The sequence below is a fragment of the Pseudonaja textilis genome, chromosome 5 (genome assembly GCF_049901715.1).
Source record: "Pseudonaja textilis isolate UNSWEBS1 chromosome 5, rPseTex1.2, whole genome shotgun sequence".
Classification (NCBI taxonomy): Eukaryota; Metazoa; Chordata; class Lepidosauria; order Squamata; family Elapidae; genus Pseudonaja; species Pseudonaja textilis.
The window spans coordinates 10,443,711-10,457,642 of NC_141994.1; the positions used below are offsets into that span (position 1 = coordinate 10,443,711).

Genomic DNA, 13,932 nt, shown 5'->3' on the forward strand with positions numbered 1-13,932 from the left:
TTGTAGCAAGAAGTAAGCATTTCTCATATAATCTTTTCAAGTGTGTGGGTTTTGTTCATAGTTTTCATGTCCTATAGTTTTTTAACTGCTAATATTTCATATTAAAATGTTTCACTTTCTCCTTTACCTTTGCTCTTTTTTTTTTTTGAAGAACTAACATATGAAGAAGTGATCAGCTTTAAACCACCTGACTTGAAGATGGATAGCCTTGAAATTGAACAATAAACCCAGACTCCTCTTTTTGCTATGTTTTACTCTGAAGACTATAAAACATCTAGCATTGCAATTCAATTTCCTATATGACAAGCATAGATTTTACAATCCAAAGATCTTGGGAAAGCTACAACAATGCAAGCAAAACAGTCCGAAGAAACATACATTGGGAAGGGAATTGTCCTGTACTATGAATGTAATAATTGCAGAACATTAAGTACTGCTTCATTCTGAAAAATGATGCACTGAAGTTTGTCTTTTTAAATTTTGTCTTCTCTGCATGTTTCCCAGTGTGATGCCAAAAATTGTGCTTTTTTTTTTTTTTAAAGAAATTATTTTCTCAAATTGTATAATTAACGCATGAATGTATGTGGAGACAAATAGAAATCCATAGAAGCAATTTCTTATTTTCAAGCATTAGGGTGTTTTTTTTTCTTCTTTTTAATTTATAGCTAGTGCCATTAGGAAAAGGGGCCAGTGTTATAAACTAGACATACAGAAAAATATACTTGTAGTTTTACCTGTAGCAGTTTCAAGAACATGAGTGAGCAACAATTACAAGTCAGTCAAATTTATTGTTTCCTGATAGTATTAAAATTTGTCATTGTTTTCTCCTATAGTTGTAGAAAAGTGCAGGACACAAGTTTTATTGGGAATTTTGCACTACAGTACAAGATCCACAGCATGAGGTCTGGAGGAATAGAGTTTTATCTTCCATGGTTGAGCTCTTTTGAAGATAACTCTCTGCTAACACAATTTTTCCTGTAATTTTGCAGTGCCTCTCTTTCCATCTTCTTTTCAATAAACTGTTTCCTTTTCTAGATTCCTATAGCTTTTGTTTGACAACTGCATTTTAATCTAACAGATATGGAATACTATGAATGGTCTGAAAGAAAAGCAAGTTTCTGGAGAAATAACTGTTCATCAAAATACGTTGAGGATATACAAGTGGGCAGTCTAGCATATGATACGAACTAGCAAAGCATGGCTACATCAAAATTGCAGGACTATGGGCATTAAAAACAAAGTGGTTCAAAAGAAGATGTCTCCTGCTAATAACCTTGTGAAATGGGGTCCAATGGGGTATCTTTAATTTGTTTCCTCCATTCACCCTCCTCTTATAACTTGTATTGGGACTTCTTGAGGGAATACCTGGATGTTAAGATCTGCAGATCCTTGCTCAGGTCTCTTGCTTTATCTGTGAAAATAACAATAACACTTAGACTTGTATACTGTTTCATAGTGCTTTACAGCCCTAAGTGGTTTACAGAGTCAGCATATTGCCCCCAACAATCTGGGTCCACGTTTTACCAACCTCGGAAGGATGGCAGGCTGAGTCAATCTTGAGCCTGGTGAGATCCAAACTGCCAAATTGCAGACAAATTGCAGTCAGCAGAAGTAGCCTGCAGAACTGCATTGTAACCACGGTGCCGCTGTGTCTCTTAGGTATAAATAAGACTGGAAATATCTGATGACTAGGAATAGCTTCCTGGAGATCCCTATTGAACAGACTACAGGAAAAATAATTGAAATCCAGATTTTTTTATAAAAAGAATGTACACTGATTATCCTAAAGATACTTATAGAAAAAGGGAATAGCAATAAACAATTCCCATCTCCTTGTCCTAATGTTTTGTTTTCCAAGTTTAAAGTAGCAAGTATAATGTAGGCAACTGTTGTTTTGATATAAACAGAAAAATGATAAAACCTGCTCTTGAATAAAATTATAGGCAAAAATAAATTGTCAAATATTAGTCATAGAATAGTAACACTTTGTTAAACATCCAACAGCCACTAACTTTGGTCTTTTTGATATTTTGCATTAAGCTTTACATTTAAAAAAATCTAGAACATTAAAACCATTGTAACAAGATGCTTAAATTTATTAATAATTTGGAGGTATGATTTCATGGCATTAAAATATTGTGAAAGACCTTTCTGTCTTAAAATTACAGTTGACTCATACAATTACTTGTTTGTGTCTAAAAGGCTGAAAAGAATTCATCCCCAATCTATGTATTGCACTATTAGAAGTCCACCGAGCCAGAAGAGGCACCAGGATTGTTCAGATAGGAAATGGACTCTTACAGAAGAAGATTTATTGGATCCAGGGGAAGAAGCAGTACAAAAAACATACGAATTCTATTTTAATTGCACTCGGTTTAAGTTGAACCCTAGGCAGGATTTCAAAATTCTGTTTACAATACCCTAGTAACGCCCTAATAGTAATAAGGAAGAGGAAATCCAAGTCTGTCTAAGAGCTTGATGCTGCCATCCTGATAGTTGCACTCTGTGCAGCTTCTCCCATCTGTCTTCCTTACCTGGCTGAGTGTTGCTTCACAAATCACAGCTGTAATTATTGGAGAGGGGGAGGCAAAGCAACATCTCTGCTAGAGATTGCCTGGAGTCCCCCAGGGAAGAGGAGATTTAAGAAGACATGAATGAGGAGAAAGGTTTCACCAGAAGGAAACTAACTGCCTTGTAACTCAAGAAGAAATGCCAAAAGGCAATAATTGCAGTATTTCCCCAGAGCAGGTGCTGGTTCAGCAAAGTTAATTAGCTCAGGACAGCATCGTGGAGGAGAACCGCAGTAATCCGGGTGGTGCCAGAAACCTTTTGTGCTGGAAACCCTTTTCCTTACCTGACCAACAAAAGAGGAGACACCTGTGTATAGGATTCTCGGTCCCTATTTTCAGCAGAATATTGATAGGGGCACAATTTGTCCCTCTTTCTAAATGCCCACTGAAGCTCTGCTATGTTAAGCTGTACATCTTCTAGACTCAAAAAAATAAATCTAAATTCAGTTCTACTCTGTTAGTGGATTCCCAATTTTACATAGGGCAAGATCTCTCTTGGAATAGGGAGGGGTTTTTACCCATCTTACCTGAGATGTTAAAATTATTGTCTGGGAATACATGGTAAATTTCTACAATTAATTTGCATAGCTGTACACCCAAACATTGAGGGGAAAGCATGACAAAAGCATTATTTAGACTACTTGATCATTTTTCAATGGTTATTGCAAATAAAAAGCATCATGTCTCATCAAAACTCTACTCCTCTTGATGCATTAAAAACTATGGCACATGTTTACTTTTGTTCAGGAATCATGGAAAGCTGTTTGTGGCTATCGGGATTAAGGAGCAAGTAAATCACAAGGCATGCATTAAATTGTCCCCCAAACATTTCATTTGTTTTTTAGGATAGCCACTATCTTCTGCCTAGAGTATCTTACTCTGCCTAAAGTTGGGCTCACCCAACTTTTAGACTGATTTTATAGAGGACTGGAAGAGGAGGAGGAAGAACTGCTATAAGACAACAGTAAGATAAGAGGGGCTTGAACCATATGTTAAAAAACTAAGTTGAGAAAATGTATTAGACACACCCTTTATATTTTACATGAAGATAAAATGGAGGGGAAAGGACCCTCAGACTTATGAGATCCTGTTAATATAACTAATACATAATAGTTGTAATAAATAGCTATAATAAAAATAGTTCTGACCTATATGTCTTTGGTTTCTTAAGTCTGGTCTTCCTAATTGGGCTCATAGATCTGCAGGTATATTGATAAGCAGTATTTATTTTATTTATTTATTTGTCTATTGCTTACAAGATAATAGGTATAAGTAAAAAAAAAACAGTTATGAATACATGGATACATATAAGAAAAATAAAAGAAACAATAGGACAGGGATGGTAGGCATGTTGGTGCACTTATGCACGCCCCCTAGAGACCTCTTAGGAAAGGGGTAAGGTCAATAGTAGACAGTCTAGGGTTAAAGTTTTTGGGGTTTGGGGAAGAAACCACAGAGTCAGGTAGAGTATTCCAGACATTGACCACTCTGTTGCTGAAGTCGTATTTCCTACAATCAAGTTTGGTGCGATTAACCTTGAGTTTGTATCTATTGTTTGCTCTTGTGTTGTTATAGTTGAAGCTGAAGTATTCATTGATAGGTAGGACGTTGCAATGTATGATTTTATATACTATACTTAGATCGGACCGAAGGCGGCCTAGTTCTAGGTCTAGAATTTCGAGTCTGGTGGCATAAAGTATTCTGCAACGAGTAGAGGAGTGGAGAACTCTTCTTGTGAAATATTTCTGGACTTTCTCAACTGTGTTAATATCAGATACGTAATGTGGGTTCCAGACTGATGCGCTGTATTCGAGTATTGGTCTAGCAAATGTTTTGTATGCTCTAGTTATCAGTGTAATATTACCAGAGAAAAAGCCACGTAAGATTAGGTTAACAACTCTTAATGCCTTTTTGGCTATGTAGTTACAGTGGGCTCTAGCACTTGGGTCATTTGAGATGAGTACTCCAAGATCCTTGACAGAGTTTGGATCCTCAACAAGATCTTGACTATTTAGCTTGTATTTTATTTTCTGATTTTTTTCTGCCAGTATATAAGACAGAGCATTTATTTGTTGAGATTCGAAGTTGCCATTTGTTTGACCATTCTGATACATAGTCGAGGTCCTTTTGAAGGGTAGCAGTATTGTCTGTGGTGTTGAACAGCTTTACACCATCAGCAAAGAGAACGCAGTTGCTCTTGATAAGATCACAGAGGTCATTAATGTAGAATATGAAAAGAGTTGGTTCCTGTAGTTTTACATAAGGCAAATGACAGCTCTATAAGGGAGACCAAACTAAGAAATAGACAGTGTATACCTAAAGTCCTTTTTAGAAGTTATCTAGTAACAGAATCCTTCAAATCTGAATGTTTCAACTTTCCTCATCTTATCTTTATGTGACTTGCTGTATGGGGTGTTTTCATAAACTGCCCTCTTGACCTGGGCTCAAGTCACATCTATCTGATTGTTACCTTGGCAATGAATCGTCCTTCTATTCCTCAAGGCCATATCCTATATTCGCTACAATGGTTGATGAGAACAACACATTTTTTTCTGCCTACAATTTATGCTTCAGTGCCAAGACAAGATTAAAATATGGCCATTTCAAAGTAAAATGTGAAAGGTTAATTAGTATTTGAAAGTGAAAAAGAAAACCATCACTATTGTCACAGAGTAAAATCTGTGTCCTAACCTCTTAATCCTGAAGCCATCATTATTGATCCAAAAAATGGCAGTTTTGTTTAAATTTCATAGAAATGAATAGGATTGAAGAAAGTTGTGATGAAATAGTCCTGTTGACTTTAATGAGCCTTAGAGGCAACTAATTCATTCCGCATAAGGGCTAACAGATTTAATGGAATTCTTTCCAAATTATGGTGCTTAGTATTGAATCTCTACTCATTAACTTGTAATATTATAGGTGTAAATGTCATTGATCAATGAGGCTGACTTCTAATTACAACTCCAATTTTCTGTGCTCGCATGGAAATAAATCTATTGAAATTACTTGTGCAAACATATTCACATTAGACTGTACATCCAATTGGAAATAAGCTTTTTTTAAGCACACACAAGCAGAAGTAAGATATATTTATTACTGTGTTTAAGTATTAATGTCAATTAGCAAATGAATTGATGTCATTTTTTCCATTTATAGTCTGCCTTTTGTTCTAAGCAGGTTGTGATGACCCAGAGTATAGCAGAAATATAACAAAAACCAAAACGTAAATAAAAGTCCATTCATGACTACAACTTGGCTTCACTGTTCAATTGTTCACGGTGGAGGAGTAAACTATTTTCAAAATAACATTTCAAAGGAAAGAAACACAGTTCAAATTCAAAGAGCCGATAACGAAGCAAAAACCAAAAATAAACCGCACTGAACAAAGTCCCAACACAGACCAGGATAGATAATAGCCAACTTCAGGAAGATAAGTCCATTGAAAGAACAGTCCATTGGAAGAACGCCAGTCAAGATAAACCTTCTTTAGGAATAAAACACTAAATTATTTCCAGCGTCTGTTAGCACGCAGGTCCAAACTCTTATGCAGATCTCAGACCTGCAACACATGAAGAGGATTATGGCCCTCTCCTCCTGAGTAGACCACGTTTTACCCTGATCCTCTCCTCCCTGCGTGCTCTAGGATGGATAAGGGATGGGCCTGGGTCCTCCTCTCACTGCTCAGAGTCAGTCTCCACCAGGGGCATGATACAGGTCAAGGTAGCATCTGTAGGTCTTAGTCTACAACAATCCTGTGAAAGAAACTAGGCTGAGAAAAGGGAACTGATCTGAGATCTCCAAGAGAATTCCATAAACAAGCATGAACAGGAACTTCATTTTTCCACAGCTTTTTTTTTTAAAAAAAGACAAAACTTTATGTAGCAATAATACAACATAGAGAGATCTGGATAGATGATAGATATACACTCTTTTTTCTGGTCATAATTTTATTTGGAAGAAAAGCATGTTTTTTAAAAAAAGATACTGTCTCTGAATTAACACATAACTGAGGTTATATAATTGTATATAACATTAGTGAATAATATCAAGCAAAACATAATCCAGTTGTTTTTATGATAAAGAACACAAGTATAAACTGTTTATCTTAACCCCAAAATGTCCACTCAATTGCTTTAAAATGTTTTTTAAAAATAAATAAATAAAAACAAACCCTACAGATAATAGAGATAAATATTTAGGTTCTGACTTCCTCCTTTCTGTACTTTAACCAAGCAGTCCCCATTGATGCAAGGTTTACAAATCATACTTTAAATAAATGTTTATCAACCTTGGGAAGATGGGTGAAGTTCAACTCTCAGAGTTCTCCAGCCACTATAATGGCTTAGGAATTTTGGGAATTGAAGTCCATCCAACTTAGTTCCGAAAGTTGAAAAACATTGCTCTAAATGTTTGTATTTATTTTGTTGTGTGATATATAATATATATGGAAGCCAATATTGTTTATTTCCATGGCTCTTTTGACCTACTGGGATTGTAAATTACATACTAAGATCAGGGCGTGATTTTTAAAAAAGGCAATATAATGGCTGTGATAGTAGAATCAAAGTTTTGCCAAGACTCATGTAATAAGCCATCTTGAGACTTCTTTGACTACACCCTGTGGACATCCGACTTCAGCTACAATGTTAGAGAAAGAAACCCTGCCACAGAACCATAAAGTGCCCTTTGAGATCTGGACAAGGTTGAATATTTTGGCCAACATGGCCAGAGAGAAGGAAGCAAAGTGTCCTGGGTCAGCAGCATCTATACAGCCATAGATTCCTCACTCTAGATTAAAAGACCAAAAAAAAAACAAAAAAACCATTAAACTGATTTTATACTCATTATTTCTGTTATGCAGTGAGAAAGCTTTTGTTTTTGTTAACAATGAGAGCAAAAAGAGGAAGAAGACTCTCAGAAACGGCAAACTCAGCATCTTCCTCAAAGCCAGAAAGGACCATGAAGTGTCTACACAGTGTGCCATGTCTGAAAGTGAACTCACAAGAAAACAAGTCTAAATTGTTTTGCATCTTGGCAGGATTTGAAGGCAGTTGAACAAATGGTTCTACCACGTTCCAGAAGGTGTCAAAAATTAATTGCTCAGAGGTAAATGGAGTAGTCTGCCTAGGCACACCTACACAGCCTTGTTTAGAAAATTGGTCAAGGTCATTAAGCAGAAATTACTCTGCCGAAATGGTTTGTTTATTTTTTATTTATTTATTTTGTCAAACAATTATTAGACAACAGGTATAAGTATGAACATGGTAATTATGAATGAATGAATGAATGAATGAATGAATGAATGCTTTATTGGCCAAGTATAATTAGACACAAAAGGAATTTGTTTTGGTGTATATGGTCTCAGTGTACATAAAAAGAAAAAATACATTCATCAGGAATCAAGGTGGTTTCCGGTTTGAGCCTCTTCGCAGACAGACCGAAACCATGATGTGCTCGCCACTGGAGCGCCCCGAGCCGGCTGGTTTCGGGGCTAAGCTAACACGTAGAGGTGGTGAAGAGGGGGGAGACTGCCAGCAGGGTCGAGGAGAGCCGCATCTCTCCTTCTCAGCTGGCCATTATTGCCTTTCCCGAAGGTGGTTGCATCAGTGGTCAGAAATGGCCACCTCAAAGAAGAACTCGACCGGAAAAGAATGTGCAGGAGGAAGATAAGAAGAGAAAGTTTTGGTTGACCGGGTTAAACTGCAAAAGCAATAAATAAGGAACCCTGGAATTTAAACTATTTAAAAAAGTAACATTGTTTCCAAAGAAGACTTTGAAGCAGCGAAGGAGAGAGAAAAGAATTTGGGTTTTTTTCTTCTCTCCCTTTCCCTATACGGACGGCTAAGAGATTTAACCAAGAAATTGGAAAAAAAAATCCACTTTGACATCAATAGGCATTTAAGCTGAAAATAAAATGTCAAAGGGATAATAAAGATTTCTGGATACTTAAAAGTTTTTAAAAGCAGGAAAGGAGAGAAAAAGAATAAAAGGGCAGGATCTGTTAAAAAAGGAGAAGACTGCCTGGAATTAAAAGGAATTTATAGTAAAACCTCAACAAGACTTCTAAAAGATACATTTTAACTGAAACTTGGCAAGTAGAACCCCGGGAAAAGAAAGTGGAAAAAAGAAGCAAGAAGAAACAGCTTGGGAGTATTTGGATTATTGGTGACCTCTGGATTTCTGGTTATTGCACTTGAATGACTAAAATCAATCAGGTGGTTGTTTAAAAGTGTTTAAAATGGCACCACTTTTAGAAGAACTGAAAATGGAACTTAAAAAGTACAAAGAAGATGCACAAGAAGGGAGAGGTTCTTTTGGCTTCATATTTCAATTCTTAGAAATGGAGATCTGGAACTATGAGAAACAACAAGAAATGCCTGCAGAACAAGAAGATTGGGACAAAGAAGAAGCCATCTTTAATGAACAAGTAATTTTATGTGGGGGGAAAAAAGGAAAGGGGGGAAAGAGAATGAAAAGATTAAGATTTGAAAAAACAACCAAAAAGAAGAATAGTTTGAAAAATAAGTATAATATTAGAAAGTAACAGAAGAGGGGAATACAGAAGAGAGAATTAGAGGTAGAGAGAAAAGGGGGTAAAAAGGGAGGGAGAAGAGAGGGAAGAAGGAAAGGAAAATAAGTTATAAAGGACAGAAACAAGATATAGAGAAACAGGGCCTATTTAGAGATAACGGGTAAAAATTGAAAAAGGGATTCTGCAAAGGTACATTAGATAGTATTGTTATATTAGAAATAGAAATAATTTTTAGAAAATATGAAACAATGTACAATTAAAATGATGGATAAAATAGTTATTGTAATCTAGTGAAATGTTTGTTGATAATAAATGAAATAAAACAAATGAGAGAATTGAATTAGGAAAGGATGGAAACATTTTAATTATTTAAAAATATAAGTGAAGAGAAATAGGGGGGAAAATTAATTATGGAAAACTTATAAGTGTTCCCAAGGAAGTATGAAATTTAATTGAAAAAGAAACGTTAAAGATGTTTAGATTTTAATGAATATTAGTGGTAGAACTGAATTGGAATGGAATGAGTGTCTTAAATTACATATATTTATAATCTCTTTTTAAGAATATAATGTGTATTTTAAGAATGTACCAAGCAGAATTTGATTGGAAGTTATGTATTATATTGAATGTTATAGCCTTAAGGTATACATTGAAGCCTAAATAAGAGTTGAATGGATAAAATCAAAAGATATAAAGGTGTCATACTCCAATTAGTAATTACAGGAGAAAATTTGTTTAATGAGAAAAGATAATATGAAATTGAAACAGGACAGACAAAAAGTATAAATATAATGATCTGAATTGAGATGAGATAATCAAAATAAAATTGAGAAAATTAAAAGAGGAGAAAAACTATGTAGAAAATGTAAAATAGTAATAAGATATGGAATAGAACATAAATGTGAGCATGAAATTGAGTTTGTGTCTGTATGAAAAAGTGTAACCTGGGACCATGCTATTTTCAAAAAAAGATGTTTTATTTGTATTGGTGGTTTTTTTGGTGAAAGCCAAATAAAATTTTCAAAAAAAAAAAAAGAATCAAGGTACAACACACAATGATAGTCATAGGGTACAAATAACAATCAAATCATACTAGGAAACAGTCAATATAGATCATAAGGATACAGTCATACAGTCACACATGGGAACAGATGGATAATAGGAACAATGAGAAGATTAATAGTAAAAGTAATGCAGACTTAGTAAATAGTTGGACAGTGTTAAGGGAATTATTTGTTTAGCAGAGTGATGGCATTTGGGGAAAAACTGTTCTTGTGTCTAGTTCTGGTGTGCAGTGCTCTACAGCATCGTTTTGAGGAAAGGAGTTGAAACAATTTATTTCCAGGATTTGAGGAGTCTGTAAATATTTTGCAACCATCTTTTTGACTTGTGCAGTATACAGGTCCTCAGTGGAAGGCAGATTGGTAGGTTTTTGTTTTTTTTGCAGTCCTAATTATCCTCTGAAGTCTGTGTCTGTCTTGTTGGGTTGCATAACCAAACTAGGCAGTTTTAGAGGTGCAGATGATAAACATATGTTCAATTATACAGTGAGTGTAGCAAAGTGCACTTTAATTATTGCTACTTCTGATATATTAAAATATAATTGATTTGTAGAGCCCCCAAACCTGATCTAATTCATTCGGAGTAGCAGCAGTCAACTGCAGTTAGTACAACAGCTGAAAGATTCATGCAGATGTAAAATCAGGTATCTTAAAATATTCACCTTCCTAACCCTCTCCTAGGGCATCCAGAGTGCACATTTAAAAAGGCATGGCTTCAATTGTTCAGCCAATGGTGCCTTCTTGACATGCCTTTTTTAAATGTTCAATTATCTTAATGTTCCTGCCCTGTTCCCTGCATTCAGTGGACAGAAATCAACCACATAAAAATGTATACAAATAAAGAACTACAACTTCTCTTTAAATAAATAGACACAATGCAAAAGGGAAGTTTGTTTTCATAATTAACCGCTGTTGGTCCTGGATTATGATGGCAGTTTAGAGAAGTAGGAGGAAAATGTTCACAAAAACAATTTCTCATGTGAAATTAGATCTTCTGCAGAGCCATATTGTTGGAAGAAGTCGTGTAGGCCACCTAGTCAAATGTGACATCCATGCAAAAATCCAAATTAAAACATCCCTAACAACTCTACTGACATCCAGTAAACTGAATCAAACCACCACTGTTTTAGTAATTGGTCCATAATCAGTCTGCTGTCTTCAAGTCTTCCTGCAATTGACAACCATTTTTCCACGCCTTATCTTCTTGGATTATAATGGGTAACTCTTTTTCATGTGTCAGCTTTTCACACTTTTTGATAAATTTCAAAAGTAAATAAATGCAAGAAAAGTAAAGACTAACTCTGAAATATGAAGAAGCAGTGGAATATTTCACTCTCTTTGGATATGGGATCCTTGTCTTTCAAGGTTATTATCCTTATACAGAAAAGAGATCTGTGTAAATATAAAAACAAAGGAGGATTGCAAATACTACTCGGAGACAACTAACTGTATTGGACTTAACACAGTACTACCTTCAGCTGGCAGGTTACAGCATCCCAGAAATAATGGGGAAGGGGGATACAGAAAACAATTCACTACTAAAAGACACCCTAATACTGGAATGCACAACAAATTTGGTCATTCTCTCTGTCACCCAACGACTAGAAATATATATATATATATATCTTCTTATCTAACTTATATGTATCTAATTATCTCTCTGACTGACTGGCGTTCTGTCTGCTATCTGTCTGTCTGTCTGTCTATCTATCTAATCTATCGATCAATCAATCTCTATCATCCGTATAAAGATATGTATGTATACATATGCATATGAATCTTCTTAGCATTTAACCAGAAGTGGGCAGTTCATTCAATATATCCCTGATCTAAAACCATGCAGCGAAGCATAGCACACATAATCTCTGCCAAAGAAATATTGCAGATGGAAGGTGCTCCCACGCAAATTTTATTTTGTATTTCTGTTATCTCTAGCTCTTACTTTCCTATTGTCTATATTATTCAGATTTCTCAGCCCATTTAGATGTATATCCTGAAGTAAAACATTGGTTAGAGGGAAAAAAGGCTGAAATCAGACTCAACCCCTAGGCCCAGGTCATTTTCAATATACCGTAACAATATACTGTAGAAAGCTGTGTTTTCAGTTTCCAGTCTAATTTATCTTCCCAGCCTCAATAAGATTAATCAGATGCTCCCGCTGCTATGATGTTGGCTCAAAATCCGGTAACAAATAGAAACAATACACTTTTTGAAAATCAATTCTAGATAAACTCTATTAAAGCAGGTTGTTCGCTCGTATTTTTTTTGTGCACCTGCTGTACTCAGCCAGGATTGTTTTAGGATCTTCTATTTATTGTTCTATAACTAGTACAGACATATAAGCCCAGAGGTACGATAGGAAATAGATCATATTGCCAGAGCTTTGTATTACTGCCTTTCTATCAGAGAATTGTCCCCTTGAGACGCTGAAAGCAACCTGGACATGGGTAGTCACAGCAGTCATGCTTTAGTAGAAATCCTTGAGGGATCATCAGCTAAGATTCTAGGATGGTGTTTCGTTTGATTTGCTTGGTTTGGTTTGGTGTTTTACACCTCACAAGCAAGCTCCCTGTGGATTAAGTATAACGTGCCCAAACAGCTTTCTTCTTAGTGAAGGTACCACTCAAGGTAAGGTGTACAAAGGAGCTTTTAGCAATATCTAGTATTTATGTATGTGTTACCTCTAAGCTTCATTCTTAAGCAAGCATTGGGAGAAAAAAAATAAAAGAGATCCTAGCCTTTCCCCCTTTAAAACAACATGTTTAGAAAATAAGATTACACTGTAATCAATAAGATTACACTGTATTTAAGAACTCTAGGCTGGAGAATACACTTTGGCTGATTAAGATGGTTCATAGTTTCTACTTATAATCTATAACCTAACTTTTTATAGATATGGTAGAGACAAGATTGATAAATTGTAAGTAAATGAAAAATGCTAAATTCATCTTATATTACTAGATACCCTCAGGGATATGGTTTAAAAAAAGTTCATATGGCAACCAAAAAGTTGCAATTGAAGCTGTTTTTTCATGAGCGATGAAAAATCCTATCGTGGCTGCCATCTTGGCTTTTTTGACCATATACTACAGACACCCCAGAGGATATCCTTGTTCTTCTTGAATTTTCTCTTGGCTGTCATGCCTAATTGAACTCTCCAGTCAAGAGATAAATCATGGGTGGAACATATTTTTGCCTACGTACTCTTCTGTAGTAATCTCAGAAGTCTCCAATTAACCTCCCTTATAAAAAGAGCAATAGAGTACATCACAAATCCTTAGAACAGAACAGCATTTCAACTTTCTAGGACATTCTGCAGCAGACCTCAAGATTACTAGTTTGGAAAATTAGCATTTTAATCCCCTCACTAAGCAAGATTGCTAAATCACATACTTCAAAAAGTTTCAGACCATCTCAGTTGATGTATCTGCATAAATATCTCCCGATCACCACTATCTACTTCGCCTCACATCAATCTAGCACTCTGTGTTTCTGATAAAAAAGCTGCAGTTCACAAAAGCTTTTAAACTGAATTTGTTGGAAAGAAAAAGCGCTATCAATTTTATTTATTTTTTTGCCACTGTAGACTAACAGAGGTTTCCTTCTATGATCTCCATAGAACCAGGCTCAGTTACAATAGCAAGGAATGCATCGTTGGGAAAGTTGAAGGACCAGGTTAGGGAGAGATCATCACAGAGAAAAATCTGCGTGGCTGCTCAAGAGGTGACATCAACTTGATGACACAAAATCAACTTTGCCATCTTTATTT

At 35.6% G+C, this 13,932-nt stretch overlaps 1 protein-coding gene across 1 annotated transcript in view; it reads left to right on the top strand.

Moving 5' to 3' along the window:
* MAPK11 (mitogen-activated protein kinase 11) overlaps window positions 1-1,036 on the top strand; it is a 42,179-nt gene extending 41,143 nt beyond the window's left edge. Inside the window, exon 12 of the mRNA XM_026714070.2 lies at window positions 152-1,036. Coding sequence (XP_026569855.1) covers window positions 152-225 — 74 coding nt within the window. The 3' untranslated portion in view covers window positions 226-1,036. The remainder of the gene's footprint in view (window positions 1-151) is intronic.
* Window positions 1,037-13,932: the final 12,896 nt, after the last annotated feature.